The sequence below is a fragment of the Anoplopoma fimbria genome, chromosome 1 (assembly GCF_027596085.1).
Source record: "Anoplopoma fimbria isolate UVic2021 breed Golden Eagle Sablefish chromosome 1, Afim_UVic_2022, whole genome shotgun sequence".
In the NCBI taxonomy this organism is placed as follows: domain Eukaryota; kingdom Metazoa; phylum Chordata; class Actinopteri; order Perciformes; family Anoplopomatidae; genus Anoplopoma; species Anoplopoma fimbria.
In genome coordinates, this window is record NC_072449.1 from 27,423,615 (window position 1) to 27,443,429 (window position 19,815).

At 42.0% G+C, this 19,815-nt stretch overlaps 1 protein-coding gene across 3 annotated transcripts; it reads right to left on the reverse strand.

The window, feature by feature from the left end:
- Positions 1-14: 14 nt before the first annotated feature.
- On the reverse strand, positions 15-16,213 carry rasgrp4 (RAS guanyl releasing protein 4). 3 transcript variants are annotated; one of them, XM_054604900.1, is made up of 17 exons: positions 15,730-16,213; positions 8,655-8,812; positions 7,644-7,755; positions 7,349-7,411; positions 7,114-7,245; positions 6,807-6,948; positions 5,662-5,835; positions 5,437-5,553; positions 4,163-4,438; positions 3,986-4,066; positions 3,571-3,675; positions 3,328-3,437; positions 3,072-3,219; positions 2,942-2,978; positions 2,518-2,649; positions 2,255-2,421; positions 15-1,173 (listed from the first exon to the last, which is right to left on the reverse strand). In XM_054604900.1, exons 1-17 carry the CDS (start codon positions 15,744-15,746, stop codon positions 1,063-1,065), a joined length of 2,082 nt encoding a protein of 693 aa, XP_054460875.1. In that variant the 5' UTR covers positions 15,747-16,213; the 3' UTR covers positions 15-1,062. The 3 variants fall into 3 exon arrangements, with proteins under 3 accessions (XP_054460875.1, XP_054460884.1, XP_054460891.1); XM_054604909.1 differs by lacking the exon at positions 15,730-16,213 and having other exon boundaries at positions 18-1,173; positions 7,644-8,066; positions 8,655-8,741; XM_054604916.1 differs by lacking the exons at positions 15-1,173; positions 2,255-2,421 and having other exon boundaries at positions 2,560-2,649; positions 3,059-3,219.
- Positions 16,214-19,815: the final 3,602 nt, after the last annotated feature.

A 19,815-nucleotide genomic window follows, 5' to 3' on the forward strand; every position in this document is an offset into this window, starting at 1 on the left:
GTGAACTAAAACACAACACATACTGCAGGATTCATCATTGCTGGTGTATCTTTCTTATTTTCAACAAGATTGACATTGTGGACAAAGAATGAAACAAAGAAGCATTTGTCTTGAAAGAGAATAGTTCCAGTGCAGTTCTGTTGAACCTTGAATGAACTGTTTAAAAGTCCAAAAAGTTGACAGGGCAGGAAATGAACATTTACCACTGCTAGTTATGGTGGTTTATGGATAAAACTTCACGTGCTCCTTCCACTATTTATGAACAACTAAACTGAGGGCAATATGTTATATGGTATGACATCATTATATATATATTTATATGTATATTCAATATAGCATTTTCTGTAAATTTAAGAAACTAACAAGATGGAAATGCCCAGTTAGTTAATCAAATGAAAACTTCCGTAAATCCATTATCGCCCTCAAGAAAGGACTACAGTGATTAAAAAAATTGTCTTTCCTGATCTAACCAGAGATAATAAAGGAATAGATACCTCATACACAGTACAGCGATATCTACTGGTTGACAAATTGTCTCATGTATACGTCTCCATATCACCCAACCATAAGCCAAACAAAAAGCAATAATACAAATGTTTTGCTTGCTTGCTTTCCGAATTCATGAGCAGAGTTGTCATATAGCTGCCAAAGTGACAATTTCAGCGACAATTCTTAGTGTTTATTTCCTACCCTGCATGTGTTGTGTGTATAAGGACCAGGCAGCTCCTGTCTGTGGTCATGAGTGACCTTATGGATTGAGGTTGAATCTTAGCACCAGAGAACCAAGGCACCAGCGAGGTGTTCATAAATTACATCCGGACAATCGGTGCTTGAAGCCTGAACATTTAGCCGAACTCACAAGACTGACAAAAATAAAATAACACGAGTAACCATACTTGAAAAACACAAGGGAGTCCATACATATAACTGCTGGCCTTCTGATGCGAATGGCCAGTAAATCTCATCAGTTCAACACCAGTCAGACGTAGCGTTCGTCAGAAACGTGGTGGTGTCTGGGTGTGTTTTTGTCCATGACGGGGGAAATGTTAGCAGACGGAGTGTTCAGTCTGGCTCTCTGCTCTTGTCTTTGTGGAGATGCAGCTCCTCCATCTTCTCCTGCAGGAAGGAAACGGGCATGGAGCAGCCTCGGGTTCTCTGTGGCAGTGTGTTGAGCTGGAGCAACACAAGACAAATCAAGACGGTTCTTATCAAACTCAAGAAGAATTGTGAAAAAAAAAAACTTTTTCACTTTCTAGTGAGACAGTTTAAATGAAAAGATGCTTCTTCAAATAGTCTCTTGTCACACTTGGTTAAGAGCCATGCAAAGTTTGTTTAATCTGCAGTCCTTTGATACGTGCCGACGGGGAGCTCTGTGGGTTATCCTGAGTGTTTCTAAAGAGAGGTGTTGCTTTTGATTTTGTCAAATGTAATTCTTGAATTCTTTGATCAGCGAAAACAAAATTCCATTCACCTGCTTTGTTCTCTATAGGCTCTTAATCTTAAGCAAAAAATTGAGAGGAATATTTTTATTTTCTATAGCATTATAAGAAGAAAGTCGAAATGACGAGAATTACATTAGAAATGCCAGGCATAAAAAAAATATCTATCTATATATATTCATATTTTTTTTAAATTTGAAAATAAAGTTGAAATACCATTATGAAAATGTAAATAAAATGTTGAGAATACATTTTGAACTTTTGATAATAAATCAAACTATTAGGGTTAACATATAATGACATTTTTACTTTTTTCTCGAAATGCAAAATAAATAAATAAAAAACATTCTCCTCTCATTTAATTTTTCCCGTTGTGGCTGGCCCTAATACTCCTCCATACTTTTGGTAAAAGACAACCTGGTTTGATTTGGTGTTAAGGATTTCAGACTAAAAGTTCGAAGCAACCAACCTTAAGTTAAAACACCTGCGTAGGAGCTTTAGGAGGGAAAAGACAAGGAAAAGTGTGTAGAATTTGACATTTTCTGTATTTGGCAGATATTTGTCAAAACTTATCCTATCAAGATCATTTGAAAGATGTTATACTCATACAAAGATTCCACACATAAAGGCTTGAGATGATTGTATCAGCAGAAGTATTAAACATCTGCAGGTTTACAGTAATGAGAGTCATTTAAGTGTCACTGATTGACTCATCGTTTATTAACTCCTGTAGCAGCACCTGACAGTCTGAGCATTTGTGGTAAGAAATTAAAAACAGAAAAGGTTGAGAAGCTCCGTCCGCAGTTCTGTCTCACCTTTCTCTCCGGCGATGCATGCACAAGAGAGTTGTGGTGGTTGCCCCTCTTGTCCTTCTTCTGCGGCGTCCACACCCCAGGATCCGTCTGAGTGGAGCAGTCCGACACGCCCTGGTTGTTTTCTGTGTCGTTACTTTGGGGGAAAACAAAGGCCTCCTCCTCCGAACCTGACAGGAAACAATAAGATATTAAGGGTTCGGGCTCATTTTAAAGGGAAATTCTGTGGGTGTTGTGTTCTGCAGTGTGACGGAGAAAGGACTTACTCCAGCTACTACCCTTGGTTCTTAAATTGGGGGCCGGGGTGCACGGACAGGACCCGGTCGTGTTCTTGTGTTTCTTCAAGCACTCCATGCCCACCAGATCTTTGCAGTTTTTGTGACAGTTTATCCCACAGTCTGAGAGACAGAAGAAACAAAAAGACTGATGAGACTTTAAAGGAAGTGCTGCTACGTAAAGGATCAGTTCACCCAAATCACAACAGCTCCGTGGATTTAATGCTTGGAGCAGCAGATAACAAATTACTTCCACACGTGGCAGCAGAAACCTGGGAGACAGATATCTCTAAAAACCTGGGTCAAAATGATCTGCTTTGCCAGAGCGGCGTGTAATATGGGTGAACTGACCTCCATCTTGGTCTGATGAAGCGGATTACTCTTTGATGCAGGATGAAACGACATGTGATCTTACCTTTACAGTGGTAGCCCTGTTTGATGACTCCCCACAGCTACAAGAGGACAGACATGGTAAATGTGATATTGCAGCTTTGTTGGCCATAAATATAAAAAATTAAATAAAAACGCATACAATGGAAACTCACAAAGCCTCCACACGTCTCGCAAAACGTCGGCCGTTTGTACGTGGTTTCGTGGAAGTTGTGTGCGTTGAAGTTGAAGCCCAGCTTGGCACATATAGACATTCCCCTCATGAAGTAAGAGGTGATTTCTTCACGGCTGATTTGTCCCTCCCTTAAAGTGCAACAACAAAAAGTGAGTTAGTGTTTTTGTTTTGGTAAACCATTCAACACCTCATGTTGTCATAGCAACAGGCCTCCGTGCGTGCAGCGGCTTCCTCACCTGTCAGTTTCGTGAGTGCAGAAGGAGAAGGGGAAGTTGGCTGCTATTTTCTCAAAGTCCTCCAGTGCAACGTATCCGTCCTGGCTCTGGTCGTAGTTCTTCATTATGGACTGCAGGGGGCGACAGAGCAATCAGATACGCGGTTGCGCTCGTCAGAGATCGGTTGGTTTAGTTCTGCTTTGGTCTGCCAAGTAATAAGGAAGTGAAAGAAGGCGGGAGGTTGCTGCAGAGTCACATACTCACATCCACCATCTGCTTGACGTGTTTAGAGATGGTGTCCGGGTCGAGCCTGGGGGTGACCCCTGAACCCCACTCCGCCACTACAGGTGCTTTAACCGGTGCTACGGGCTGTGGACGGACAGATGCAGTGATGAGACACAAAAGGACTGCACATGTGAGAAACAAGAAGAAGGAAAGGAAAAACAAAAAAAGAGCACGCCCACCACATAACAAGCTCCTCTAACGTACAGCGCTTTGATGTGGCCGATTTTGATGTGTTACAGCACCGAGTTTGTGCTTTTGTTTTGAAGAGAGGTGTTACACCCACACAGAGAGCAAACAAGTGTCCCTCCTCTCGTGAGAAGAGGTTATAACAAGTGTCAGCTGAGTGGCGTAAGATGGAGCTCAACTTCAAAGAAGAGTTTGGGGCTCTACTGACCTGGATCTTGGTGTTCTTGGGCTCCTTGTTGTATGAAAGTTCATATATCTCATCCTCGGTGTAGTATAAATCTAGAGAGAGCTGAAACATCAAAAGAACACAGTTTCAAGACGTTCCTCCTGAGGATCTCTCTCATCTGATTTCTAAAAAAAACATCTCCTGGTGTCTCTCTGGTACCGTGAGCAGATGCAGAAGGTCCTTGTTGGCCTCGAAGGGCGGCGTGCAGCTGTGAAGGGTCACCAGGTCGCTGATGTTGCTGTACAGGTGCTCCAGCTTGCTCAGGTTGATCTTGTCCTCGTTGATGTAGTCCGGCAGGGCCTCGTTCAGCGAGATCAGGTCCTTCAGGTGGACCCCCAGGATGGGCACCTTGAAGCCGCTGCATACGTTGTAAACCCGCCGGTAGTTGATGTAGTTACTGCGCGAGGAGAGCAGCTCTGTCATCTCACTCAGGGCCTGAGAGAGGGTGAAGGCCCAGAACTTCAATATAAAATTCTGTCAGCATGTTCCAACATTTTATGCAAGTTTGCGACATAAGTTAATCTTTCTTGTTCAAGCCCATGTAAGCAGTGAATTTAGATCATTTGAGCTAATTCATGAATGTTTTTTTATAAAATTGGTATTTATTTGTTAAAACAAGTGCAACTGCATTTAATCATAAAAAAAAAGATCTGCGGGATTAAAGGTGCTAAATGCAAGATTGGGAGAATTTCAATGCCTCTAAACGTCTCTAAACATGACAACGACTGAGCCGGCAGCTCGCAGCCAACAGTATTAAGTTCAAGTGTGAACTTGTGGGAATGATTCATGTTCGCACACTTTTTTATCTTTGGGCCTCAAGTATTTTCAAGTCAAAAGGCTCAAGTCCACGTAAAGTCATGAGTCATGGGTGTTTAAGTCTAAGTCAAGTTACAAGTCTTTATTTTGTAATTTTTTCAAGTTGAGTTAAATTTCATCAAATTTGTGACTTGAATCTGGTTCAAACTATACGTTAATTATGTCTTTTAGGGTGTGCATGATGTCATTATTTGTAACAATGTAACAAAGCAACTATAAAGAAATAATTGATAAAAGTACAAGACAAATAAACTTCAACAGGGTATTAAAACCAATAACAGATAAAAAATGTTTTGCTGTTATACCTGAATTATTCTTCTCCCTTATATAACATGTTTAAATGATTACTGAAACCTGTACTAGTGTCACAGTTAAGGCTAAAATATATATTGATATATCTTGACAGACAGAGAAGGTTGAAGTAAACAAGAACAAAACCTTCTTGGTGAAAAGATCAAATCAATTCTATATATTCAATACAACACAAAGACAATGAACCCAAAGAAATGTCACAGTTCAAGAAGGAGAAGGATTTAAGAAAGAGAAGTGTAATCATAATGTCTTTGCGGTGAGGCATTGACAGAGTGACTCATGGTTATGTGTAATATCTGAAAAACCTTAGTGATGTCAGGAGACAGCAGGTTAGAGGTGTCTTTGAGGCGGGAGATCGAGCTGTGACAGAGACCTCCAGTCACTGCCATTAAAGTGTTAAAGTTTTGCAGAATTCGGAGTTTCTATGGAGTAAAGAGCAGAGTGACAGAATATGAAGGCCTTATAATAAAACGAGTGTAGTTCTAAGCAGCAAAACCCAAATCCCTCTGAGCCTCCCTCAGCCCGTTTACCTGAGCCACGTGAATGAACTTAGTGAAGACCTGGGCTCTCTGCTGGGCCGTGTGTCTGCTGAGGATCATCAGCTGGACCCACTGGGAGACTCCATTACACATCATGACGGAGCGCTCCAGAGCGGGGTTGTCCCTCACCGAGCCTCGCACCACGTAGCTGCGGTAGTCCATGAACTGCCCAGTCAGATAGCAGCGGTCAGACAGGAAACAACTCTGGTTTTCACTAAAGTGCACATGCCAGCTTGCAACGAGCAGATTATATTTTTTACTCCTGACAACTTTTTTACTGAAAATTTGACAAAGAATCTAACCTAACTTCTCAATAAGACGCTTCTTTCTAATACACGTACTTTATAAAGGGTTTGAGTCTGGGCATGTAAATATTATTAGCTAAATGGATTTTGGTGCAGGTGGATAATATGTACAGTACCAGTCAAAAGTTTGGACACACCTTCTCATTCAACTACTTTGAAGAATCTAAAATATAAAACATATTCTGGTTTGTTGAGCATTTGTTTGTTTACCACATCATTCCATATGTGTTCCTTCATAGTTTGGATGTCTTCAATATTAATCTACAATGTAGAAAAAAATAATTAAAAAAATAAAGAAAAACCATTGAATGAGAAGGTGTGTCCAAACTTTTGACTGGTAATGCATATATATATATATATATATATATATATAATATATATATTGGGAGCATTTCTATCACCAGCCCTCAACAGCTCTCAAGCTGAGAGCTGCAAGTTGGCAGCTTGCAGCTAATGGTGCTAACAGAGCTAACAATGCAAACAATGGCAAAAGTGGAGAGGGGTGTTATAAGCTGTAACCGCCTTATGAGAGGAATGTAGAGCGTGAGCTAGTCAGTGGGGCACGCTCACGTGCACTAACATGCACTAACATGCACTAACATGCACTACAAGCATGCACAGCCGGCCTACTACAACAACAAAGCACGGAGAAGGTAGGAAAACATCACACACAGAGGGAGAGCGACTTCATTCTCTGCTCAGGTAGACATAACTCCACTCTATCTTTACACAGACAGTAGTAGTTTGTTGGTACATTAATGCTCTGAATATGTTAATGGAACCTTTAAGCAAAGAAAGAACAGCAATTAGTAAGTTGTTCTCTAAACTTACTGAAACATTACAGAAGTTCTTGAACTCCAGGTAGCTGAGGTGCTCGGCCATCTCGTGCGGCTCCATGTGGTCGAAGATCAAAGACACCTTCCTTTTCTTCACAGAGGGCGAGGGTGCCTGGAATATGTTCACATGAGGGCCTCTAGGAAAAGAAAGCCGGGCAACAGAACAAAAATAGAAATTTATTTTCTATATATAGAAAAAACTACTTTCTATTTATAGAAGAACTCCTTTGAGTTGTGGCCAAATAAGCAAAGCGTGGTTCCTCTGGGGCATGATGGTGAATCAAAGTCAAAACATTGCTCACAAGCAGGAGGTGTCGATGAGCTGCGAGTGCGTCTCCTCCCTGTCTGAGCGGACCAGCGCCCACAGGTCCCCCATGGTCTGCTCTAGGAGGGGGTCTGCCTCGAACACTGCCGGGAACTGGCTGATCCACTGCCTTTCCACGGAGCAGGACAGAAAAAAAGAATGCTTACTAACCCGCAGATGGAGACAGGACTAGCAGTTTCTGTTCCCCTCATGCGCCCCGGGCCTTGACTCACCTGATAAGGTGGCAGATCTGTGTCCGCTTCGGTCCCCTCTTGTCCGAGGGACAATCCTTATAAGTGGGAAAAAGAGTCAAGGATCCAAACACAGAATCAAGGTGTGCAGATATGGCACGGCATTACACTAAACACCAGCAGCGGGGATATTTACTTCAAAATCTTGTTGTTTTTTTTCTCCTACAAAACAAAGCCATGCCTGTTCCCTGATCTGATTAATGAACGGGGACATGTGATTGGGACCAGTGCACCCGGTGGGGACCGCGGCCCTGCACGGAGCGACAGTGGAGGATATAGGGCGAGAAGTTTCTGGGCGAACATCTGAGACGGCACGACCCAACTGTGCATCATCAGGGTCATGTGGACCAGCTGGGTCCCTCTGGGGCTGGAGAGCTTCCCCTCCAAATCTGCAACCAGAGCACAGCGGCAAGGGATTAACACGGTCCAAAACAACAACAACAACAACAACAACAACAACAACAACAACAAACACTGTTGGATCAGGACAAGCTGCTCAGTCCAGTTCATTTCAGTTCCTTTCAGTCAGTCACTTAGTTCTATTTGAGGTGGGTTTGAGATTTCCATCGTGGTTTTTTCCAGGTGCTTTGTTTTCCTGACTTTGCAGCTCAGGTGGATTGGACATTCTTTTTTTTTGACAACCTGCCCCCGGTTGTTTTCCTGCCTGTCGCCTACTGTATGAGATACATCCAACTGTGACCTAGAGTAGAAATAAGCAAATAAAGAAAGAAAAGGTCCAGACAAATGTGTCTAATTTACTTGATATACAATGAACCTTTTCATCAAACATTATACCGTAACGGGACATGAAGAGTGAAACCAAGTGTTAGTCACTGTCTTAAGGTTGTTGGTATCTCTATCATTTTTTATTATTTCTTTCTTTATTTAATTTAATCTTCTCATATTTTTTAAATAAATAAACATTCACTTTGTGCTGATACCACTAGGGGTATCTTGATTTTTTTTGGTATGTGATTTGGATGACCTAACCAATGAAGAGAGTGAGACAGAGAAAAGAGAAGCAGAGAGGAGAGAGATCTGTATACTTTACCATTGCATGGGAATAGCTAGTTGGCCTCTGCAGACCAACTAAACAAAGCTTGATTGTATGAGACTGCCCTTTGTCTCCCTCACTCCCTCCCTCCCTCCCTGTCAGTCTCTCTCTCGCCCTGGATTCCCCCCCTCTCTCTCCCTCATCCCTCATTTATATAACCTGGCTGTGATAAAGGGTAAAGGCACATGACACACTTTTGGGAACACATGCAAACACGCTGGGACAGGGACTGACCGAAGCAGTTCAGGCAGCGCTGTATGAGCTCATCCAGGCTGGCGGCGCTGGGGCTGGGGGCCGAGCTGGGGCTCTGCAGGGCCCGGGTGATGTCCTGAGGGCTGGGACATGTGTTCCTCCTCCGCTGGACCAGCTTCCGGCCCTCTCCATTCGGCTTCCTGAGAAAGAGAAAGAGAGAAAATGAAAGAGAGAGAGAGTCAGACACAGACAGGGAGTATAAGTAGCCTAGAAATAAGTAGAGCAGAGTGTGGTGAGGTAGTGCAGGTCAGCATTTGAGGAAACGCAGCTCCCCCACATCTGATAAGCTGTTCTGCAGCGCTGCAGCTGCCTCAACCATCACGCATTGCCAGAACAACTGCAAACAACTGCAGGGGAAGGAAGTAATTGGCCCTGCTACAGACAGGTGTATTGTATTTTTACATGTGCTACTTGTAAAAAGTTCTGTTGTGTTTGGTCAGAAACACCCATCCTGTTTGGAACACGGAGCCCATACCTTAGTTGTGTTAAACTCTTTTCGATGCAAGTGCAGAACAGAGCAATACGCTATTAGTTAACCAGATATAAATGATTATAACTACCACAGCTGTGTTTATGAAGATGGCCACGTTGAGGGCTTTCGAAATGTCTGGTCAAAGTTGCCAACACTCGTAGTACTAATGCATGCCTTTAAACAGTTGTTGCGGTTTACCCCGAGAATCTGGAGTCAGGCTAAAAAAGTACAATATTGCGTCACGTTGAGGTCAGCACTACAATATGTAGCACATCTACGCCGATACTGGTTTTCTCTAGCGTTTCCTCAGAAAACCAGTTCCCTTCAGTGCCTGTATGTGCTCACAAAAGAGAGTTTGCGGCGTACGCGGTGGCTGAAGTGGATACCGTTTACTGCGATGTGATTTACAGTATGGAGAACATGGGATGCATGCTGCACAAAGCAAACGTATGACAGCATGTTTGGAGGCTCCTGCGATCGATGAGCAACATTTACTGTTAGACTGTAAAATCTGTGTTGCATTGGGAAATAAAACACTTTATTACACTTATTTTTGCTGTTTTAGTACAGAATAGTTTCAGCTCCTCAGGTGTCTTAAAACAGCCCGTCTGAGAGGGAAAGATTACTCCTCAGTTGAACTCCCAGGGATCACCATTAGGTAACCAAGGAGAGCCTGGGCTAAAAAATGAATGACGGAAGCTCATGCATAACATCGAGACCACACCTTTGCAGCTGGATTGATGCTGAGTGAGGTCAGAAAGGAAAAATAAAACTTTCAGCCAATGAAGGTCGGGGAGCAGTGCTTCTTTTCTGTAGTGTTGACTCTTTAATTAAGGGCTTCTCAAATGCCCTTAAAAAGACAAATGAGACTGCTTTGTGACATGATGCGATTGCTTCCTCTTCAGATCAGGGGCTCAGTTTAGCAACATCTCACTGCATTTCACAATAATCACTAACCGACCCTTTTCATACTTTTTTTTTAACATTTCAAACCATCTCTGCCTCACTTTTGAGGTTTGAGACTTCAGGGCAAAAGGTTTGATCCGCGAGCCCACTGCCACATTTATATATGAGACCAAAGTTGAAATGAAACCTTATAATTATGTGGGTCTCCCTTTGAAAAAAACAAAAACAGTTGTAAACCGTTCAGTGGTGTCCTCTTGTGCCTGTAGAAACAGCTTGTATCGGGTAACGCTGTGAAACTGCGGCTACTGTCCTGATACAGGAAACACTTTGACTTCAGAGAACTGCCGACAAGTTCCCTGAATGACCAGACCTGCATCCCCTTCTCTTGTGTGTGTGTGTGTGTGTGTGTGTGTGTGTGTGTGTGTGTGTGTGTGTGTGTGTGTGTGTGTGTGTGTGTGTGTGTGTGTGTGTGTGAGTGAGTGAGTGTGTGGCTCATTTCTCCACAGCCCACTCACATTCTACACGCACAAATAATGCATAACTCAACATGCACACACATACGGAACCATGGTTTGCTTTATGTACATCTCATTAATGGACGCTCATGGATGCACGTCTTCATACAGGCCTACGTGGTGACTTTAACTGATCTATTTGTACCACGAGCCGCTCCGCTGCCTGTACGCGCCGTTTCACACAGTTATCACACCACACATTAACACCCCCCCCCCCCCCCCCCCACCCCCCACCCCACCCCCTCTCAGACCACGCATGGATTCACAAACCCTGATGGAGGCTTTTTGTCAGTGACAACCCCATCTCTTTCACCCCCGCTAGTCCAGCTCCAAGGCGGCTGGTTTGGAAACCTGCTGGGCCACAGAGAGCCCAACCTCTCCTCCTCATCATCCTCCTCCTCTTTTCCTCTTCCTCTTCCTCTTCACCTCATTACATCAGCTGGCTACTGACTTCAAAACACTAAACAGCACAGCATGTACCACTGCGAGCTATTGTGCAGTAAGGATGGGTAAGTTTCACAACACATGGAGATGACTGGGTTCATTCTAGCTGTCTCAGCCAGCTGTTACACTTGTTCCTTGAATCTCACCGCATGTTTGGTGATGTCCATGCTTTAGGATGAGGTCAGAGATAAGATGCATTCCCTCTAACCTTAGACCTTGTAGTTTTCTGTCCCAACTGTAAAGCCCTTTGAGGCTAATGTGTAATGTGTGATTTTGGAGCTGTATAAATAATATTGACTTCACTTGACTTCCCTGTAAGCAGTACACAATGTCAAAAGGGCTTCAGATACCTAAAGCTTTTTTGTTTTCCTCAGCTCCTAAAAACAGATTTCATTTAACTGGTTCTGAGAAATTTCAAATTTTAATTACTTTTAATTCATTTTTTTTTCATTTATAAAGACACACTAAAATGACACAATTATTGACTGACACTGAGATAGCAAAAACCTAAACTCAAATCTCCAAAACTCAACATATTTTCTGCTTTGCACCTAATTTGTAGTTCAACACACTGAACACATTTCTCTTAATAAGACACAATCTGACATAAAGTCACTTGTTTTGCATTTCAAAACACTGCCATTCAAAATGCCACACACATGGACCAACTGGCCAAAATACACGTCTGAACACCTAATTGCTTGATTGTTGACTTGTCAGTCAGTATGTAATCACTTTAAAATGACCACAGGTGAGTACATGTTAACAGCAACAATGGAAACCAACAGAGCAGCGAGAGCCCTGTTTTCAAAAATGTATATTGGAAATTAAAAAAAAATAATAATTACATTTTCTTTTTAGTTACCACAAAGTCTGTCTGTCTTTGTACTATATTCTATTTAGAATTAGTTGTGTTCAGATTTTCAGAGCAAAATGCAACCTTTGGAAATGCACAAATGTATTGACTGATTTATACAACGTGGAGAGAAATGATCATCAGTTTGTAGTACTGCTAGTCTTTCGGTCAATATATTCATGTACTTTAACTAAACAACATCTGTGGAAAAATCAATCAGTGACTGTAAGTATGTAAGTAAAAACAATACGTCATTTAACATACTCAACCCACCTCCGGAGGCTGATTTATTTTATTGAATATATGACTGATGGGTTTTCAATTAATGATGAAATGATTCAAAATATCAAAATACTGTGAGTATCCCTATCGTATGTCCCCAGAGTTCAAGGTGAAGTCTATTTGTATGTTTTGTGTGAGCAACAGTCCATATCCCCAAAACTATTTAGTGTTTTACAATGATGAAAAAAAGAAGCTGGAACAAGCTTTGCATCTTTGCTTGACGAAAGGCATTTTCATTTCTAAATGTACACATGAATATCTCTGTGTGTATCTTTCACAAGTTTGTGTTTTATAAAGTGCAAAACTGAAATGACTGATTCATCATTGTACATTTTGGCCGGTCGGTGGCTTTCTTATCTTTGTGCCCTTTACAATCCGTCATCTCTCCCCTTTGACTCAGAGTGAATCCGGCTCTGTCTTTCAAAGCGGCCGCACATAAGAGGAGACACGCTCGCTACTACAAACAGAAGTGCTGATGGGGAAATGTTATTGATGTCACGACGTCTGTGCGGGGAATTTCCCCCCAGAGTGCAGAGCAGGTCGAAGGTATATCTCTTCTGTGTAATGAGCCTGGCCGGCTTAAGAGACAGAGAGCTGTTTGTAAATAGAGTCAGCGTGTGCCGGACTCCCACGAGTTACTGTTTGGGCATTTGCATTGGCATTTTTTCCTAAGACAACATAATAATGTTTAACTGTGCATCCATGGAAACGCATCGCTGCTGTCACTCGACGGTGGAAAGGGGAAATCCTCCTGTGCATGACAATGAGTACAAAACCCTGAGTAGCCTCTTCTCTGAGTGTGCCTGAAATGAGTCTGTGTCCATCATATCACTGATTTGGTTTTAGGAAGACCTTCCACGCCTCCTTTTTCCTCACTTCACCCACTTTTTTCCTCTTCCTTCATCCTTGCTCTATTCAAGCCATTCAGGAAACAGCTTCTCCTTTTTTTCTCTTTCGGAAATCCCCCCTCATTCCCTTTCCCATCCGTGTCAAGACTCCTGGCTACAGATCCAGCCCCCCCCCCTTCTCCCCTTTCTCTCTTTCTCGCTCTCACACTGGCGGGGGGATATGCAAATTCCTCTCTTTCTTTCCTTAATTGATTAATTGAAGCCAGGGCCCTTTGAAGGCCTTGTTTGTGAGCTGCTCTCTTTTTTTTCTCTCTCTCCTCTCACAACCTGCGTTCTTGTTCCCTCTGCATCTATTGCACTGAACCGTTCATGCATTTGGTGCAACAATAAAGCCACTGTACCGTCAATTGTGGCTGGCATGATAGACATTGCAGCAAACATCCATGAAGTTTGGACTGTCAGGGACTGAAGCCACTAATCAGTTAGACAATGAAATCATACCTGTGCAACTCCTGACACTAACTGTACCAATTTGTGCTTTCTCTCCATCTTTTATTTGTCATAAACACACATTCACTCACACACACAGTAGTGTCTTTTAATGACTTTTGGGACATTACACTGACAAATTTCCTGGAGTATTACCCTAACTACTAAAAGCCTAATCCAAAACCTTACCCTAACCTTAACCTTAACCTTAACATAAAACTAAACCTTAACCTAAACCTAAACCTAAACCTAAACCTTTACCTTAACCTTAACCTAAACCTAAACCTTTAACCTTTACCTTAACCTAAACCTAAACCTAAAATGAACCTTAACCTTAACCTTAGCCTTAACCCAACCTTAAACCAAGTCTTTAAGTCCCTTTAAAGGAATGATTCATGTTATAGGGACTTGCATTTCGTCATTTTGTCCCTGATTTCTCTATATACTGAGTTTACTTCGTCAAAACTGTTCAGACAGTCCTCTCAACTGACATTCAATTCAGCACAACAGTAAATCAAACATCTGAAATGCACCTCTGCAACCACAACAGGATCACTCATCACACAGTGACCTAACAAAACCCACTATCAACAGGTAGCATTACAACATGTATCAATATTGAATTATCTTTGTTTATTTATTTAGAATGAACTAAGATTCAATTGAAACAAAAAGGTCACTTTGTCATTGCATGGATTGTGCTACCTCACAGAAAAGGAACCAGAAATCAACAGGCTATTTTTTTTGTGCACTAAATGAAGCAAAAGTATTTCCAGCGATGCAAAACAAAACTATGCATATATATAGTCTGAATCGAATGACTACAGATATAGAAATCCCTGTATTTTGCATACCTCACATCCTCTCTTACAAAAAAACCTGGGAAAGAATGTTTTAGATCCATCACCAGCAATCTATAGCAGATTATGTCCAGCTATCCAGCATTTATTGCATCTCGTGGGGATATCTGATTATTTGGCTGGGGGGTCATCAACTTTCAACCAAAATGAGCAAATCATTTCTCTATGGAGATGAGGAATGGAGAGTAAGGCATGGGTGACACCATCCTTGTCTTTCATCCAAGTCTTTCAGAGAGGAATGGGAATACATTCTAAGTGTTGTATGTCCCAATAAGAGGGTTATATTAGGAGTTTTATATTTTTGAAATTTAAATCAAATGTATAGATGTATTTTAGATATCAATTTAGTACAATGTAACATTTTGCAGTCTAGTTTTACAGTCTTTTCATGTTATGTCAAGAAGGTGCTTTTATGGTTTTGAATGTGCATTAAACAGGTTTTAATATAGTATGTAAGCATGTGCAGATGAGGTATTAAAACACAGCATTTTTCTTGCGTTTATGTGAGAAAACAGTTGTTTGCATTTTGTGTCAAAGCAAGGCGAATCAACTTCTGTTGTGCTGACTGTGTGAAGACTTTTTGAAAAAGTGAACTCAGTATTGAGAAATGCGTGTTACCAGTTGTTAAAAAAAAACTATGAGATAACTCCCCACTGAAGGGGAAGCACACTAATGTGGCCACTCCGTCAGTCCACCTTAAACTCAGGTAGCTGAATCACATACAACACACATCCGACTACCTTAACATTTGACACCCAACCCTCTCATTCCGGGCAATCTGATAAGCGCTGCGGTCTAAGACTAAAGCAGTTAAGAAAAAAAGTATCACTGAAAACACAGGCTACTAGTTTCTCATCAGTATCAAAGATCTACTGCATAAAAAAACAAAACATCACTGAACAGACATGTAAAGGGTAGATTGGCAGGACAGAACAGAAAAGCAGAACACATTCCCATGGAAAGGTGAGCAACTGTTGAATGTCAGAGCACGCTTGTGTGTAGTATACACACAAACCATTTGAGATGTTGATATTCTTCACTGATATACAGGTCAAACACATTAGTTATGACCGCGCTACGTATGTTTGATAAGTGTGCAACCTTTCTTTTAACACAAAGTCTCTCTCTTTCTCCACAGCACAGTGTCTAGTTTCATAAAAAAAGGGGCAGCAATCACACAACTAAATGCCCTCATTTCTTTTCAAATCTGTCAAGAGCCTTTGCACAAAACCACAGTGCCTCTCATAACCTCATGGTTCACACATCTCTGCTGCACACAAGCTTGCTGACACATACTCAGACTCAACACTTGCTAAGACTCGCAAGTGGGGTCCAAGTGCACCAGACTCTCTTGGTTTTTGGTTCGCTCTCCTCTTTTTAATTACCTTTTGGTCTTGTTCATTGCAGAGCTCTTCTCCTCAGCGGGACTCCTCCACCACTGGTAGTCCGCACGGGCATCTGAGCGTGTCCCCTACAGCTCCATGGTTGACCCTGCTCCTCCTCCTCCTCCTCCTCCTCCTCCTCCTCTGTGTCCTCTATGTGTTTGTGTGCCCAGGGCAGCAAGAGCGGGCACAGGACGGAGAGCTGCTGGGGCTAAGGGCTGCCCACCAACCGGTCATCCACTGCGCTCCACTCCACGGCTAAAGAAACCTGCTTACCTATCCGCTCTGTGTCAGTCAACCTCCTTCTCTCTCTTTCTCTCTGCTATCTGGAGGTATCTGTCAAACCACAACTCGGTGACAAAACAGACTTCACGCTCACTGAGAGAAAAAAAGCCTCAAAGAAGAGTGCAAGAGCTGAAAAAAGTAATTCACTTGCCCGTTCAACATAAACAAGTCAGCATCTTAAATGGAGGAACTGGCTCTGACGGATAGGGGAACTCGCATCAGTTTCTGTGTGTCGGTTTGTGTGTTTATATGTGTGTGTGTGCCCAAGGGGGAGGGGAGAGAGAGAATAGTGAACACAAATGCAGTACCCATAGAGGAAGGAGGAGGAGAGTTAGAGGGAGATAGTGATGAGCAATCATCTGAGCACCATCAGTGTACTCCAGGAAACGACATCTGTGGTTCTTTTTTTTTAGAGCATCAACACAGAAAACAAAATAACAGGCCACACCTCAACGTCACTTTTTTGATGTAGTTTTTCTGGGGGCATTGCCTGAACTTGGTAAAAGAATCGGTTCCTGAAAAGAAATCGTCAGACGTCGGGTAACATTGTTGAATCCTGACACGCGTCTCCCCTCCTAGATTCCAGGGTCTCCAGTGTCCCCTGAATCACGTCTATCACCCTTATTTGTTCACTTTTTTTTAACTCTCTCTGTCATTTCTCAGGGTAGCAAGGGATTACACAGGGAGGTAGTGTTTGTGCTTGTGAATGTGGCTGTGCAGCTGGACAGGGACACTCAAAGGCATCCTTGTTTTACCGCACCAAGAGGAAGAGGCGACCATACAGGGGACATTAATGTCCCTGAGTCTGCAGAGGTGGCTTCTTCGCTGGAGGAAGCTGACTGGCTGGCAGAGAGAGTGGGCGACATGGCATTCAGAAGCAGGGAAAGATGCGAAGAGCAGGAATCCTGCAGTCAATGCACGCCAAGTACGAAACACCTAAAAATGCATTTGGATTTGCATTAGAAAGTAGATTAGTGAAGAACTCAAACATGGAAGAATGAAATGTCACAGAAGAAGTTTTTAATGCTATATTTCCTGGCAATGTGGTAATCTTACTGTAATATTATGCAATAGTTCTGTAAAACAGGAAGAGTTGCAATCAACATAGCTGGTATATTTTGGTACATTTTACACATGCTGAAAAAACAGACCGGCTTGTGGCCCACATTTTATTATAATTCAACATCATGATAATCATATTTAAATTGTAGCTGCTGCATTCCTACAATAAGTGATTTCGTTTTGTGGCCAACGTGTTCAGTTTGTGCATTTTGCTCAGAGTCTTTTATTTTGACAATTCTTGCAAAACGGAAGTATGTGAAATGATATTGACATTGTTAGTCTTACTTTGAAAGGTAAGGAAAAGTGGAAGGAGACAAGGGAGAGTTGGATATAAAACTATATTTTCCTCACTTTATTTTAGTTGCATTTCAGGGAAGCAACAAAGTAAGCTGCAGCAGACCACCAGCCAAGGCTCACCAGTGACCAATTAGTTGTCATTTAGGGGCTCATCATCATTAAACAATCAACTGTGCAGAGATTTGGTTTCAATGATCGGTGCAATGTCGCCCCCCTCAGGCTTGGCGCAGCAACTGCATGTAAACGGAGGCTGATTCGTGAGTTGGCAAAAAAAAAAAAAAAGAAAAAACGTGCAACAGCAGGTCACTTCACAATCAGGACTCATACTCCCAGAATTCACGTTAGTTCTGCTTCAGTGGCTTGTCTCCTCCTCCTCCTCCTCCTCTTCCTCCTCATCCTCTCCTCCTCCTCCTCCTCCTCCTCCTCATCCTCTCCTCCTCCTCCTCTCTCTCTCTCTGCTTTACCCAAAACATCTTTATCAGCTGCCGTTGCAGAAGGAGAGCATGCCGAAGGATGCCAGATGGAGACTGAGGAGGTAAAGGTGTGCATGTGTGTGTGTGTGTGTTCACTGTCTATAGGATGGTCACCGTTTCTAGGTGATTTTTTTCTTCCGCTCAGACTTCCAGCATCTCTGTCTGGTGCATCCCTGCTGCCCGGTACGACCAGGAGGGGTGTGCCACTGACACCCAGCATCATCCACTGTTCCCTCAGGGATGCAGGCTGCCCAGACAGAGCTGGTGATATTGAGGGAAGATAGCATCTTTAGCCTTTGAATTCTGCAAGGACTATTTTTCTGGTACATTGTCTCATGATAATTTATTTGCAGTTTTTGTGTCAAGGTATAATAGATCATTTCAGAGCTGAGATAACACTCCTGGGATTGTATTAAGGCTGTAAGGAGGCTGACGGAGAAGCTGGACGGACACCTTTATTCAGCTAAATTAAACTGGAGGTCTATAATAAGAGAAATGCTAATAATCTCCATCATACCTTCTATATGCCCAAGGTGACACCTTAACAGCAGCAAATCATAACCCTCCAGGAGCTGTAACCTGCAAATGTTTTGACATTTCTCCTTGATAATAAATGTACACAATTAATCAGTTATTAAGAGTGGAATTAATTTACTGCTGATCAGTCACTCTTCATACCTTCCAACCCCCTCCACAAAAAAAAGAAAGAATGGAAGGAAGGAAGAATCCCATTGCTGACGCTGCTTCATCGAAAAAAGAAGGGGAAAAAAAGTAGTAAAATAATGTCCTTGTTGTGAAATGTATCAACTTCATGACGTTTTTGGATTCATTCCCAGTCTGACAGACTCAGGACAGGTCCATCCCTTCAAAATCACTGCAAAGATTTTTCCTGCACGACTACAGAGGCAGCAGCACAAAATGGTCTGGGCTATATTGCTACGGTTAGTTGAGCAGGATGTTCAAAAATAATATGGTAGTTATTATTAATTACTGCTCTTAGTGCAGCTAAGACCTTTGCTACTTCAACACTGAAGCATAACATCTGTCATTTTATGGGTAAATGTGTAGGAGCACAGAGCAAATTAAAAGCCTGATCTAATATGTCAGAGCGACTCATCCTGTTATTGATTAGACTGCAAGAAGGCATCACTAGTATCCACTGCACCGAAGGGGCCAAACTGGAGGTGAAACACGACATAACTGTAACCGAAGATGAAATTAGTATTCAATGAATTGCTTACAGTCGACAGGGAATTAGGGACAACAAGTTCAGATTCTCAATTGACAAAGTTTTAAGTGTTCGATCAAGCAGAAATATCAAACACTAACTGGTTCCTGAAGTTCTGCAGCTTTTCTCTGCATCATTTCATTGTTCAATTACCCCTTTGGGTTTTTTACGTTGTTCAGACAACATGAATTTCTGTAGACTTAATTTAGGGCTCTGAAAGCACAAGATGTTAGACAAATATCGTATTTTATAACGTGTATAAAGTGCAAGATAAAAGGGATGGAGTCATGACCACATTGATTCCCATATTTGTGTTTTGTTTCACTGATTTAAAGTGAGTTTTAGAGTGGAGCTGGTAATTATTTCCACGCACTGACGGATCGGAATTTGACACTATAATCATGCTCAATCTGTTGATAATCACTTTTCAGTCGAAGCTGATCCAACGACATCCACACAGTCCCGATCAAGCAGATTAACAGAATATTTTTAATTTATTATTAACTAAGGAGGTTTTTGTCTCTAAATTCATCTTTGATTGTTGTATATAATGTCAAGAATATTTCATTATTTGAAACCAAGTTTTCCAGAACTTTTACACTTCAATTGTTCACATCAAGTTTATTTAATCAATTAATATTAGAAACAAAAAATAGGGCTGAATCCTATTGTTTAGTCTGTAGTATTTACACTCACAGATATGTACACATTCTCCAAAAATGCATCTCTGCTGAATATTACTCC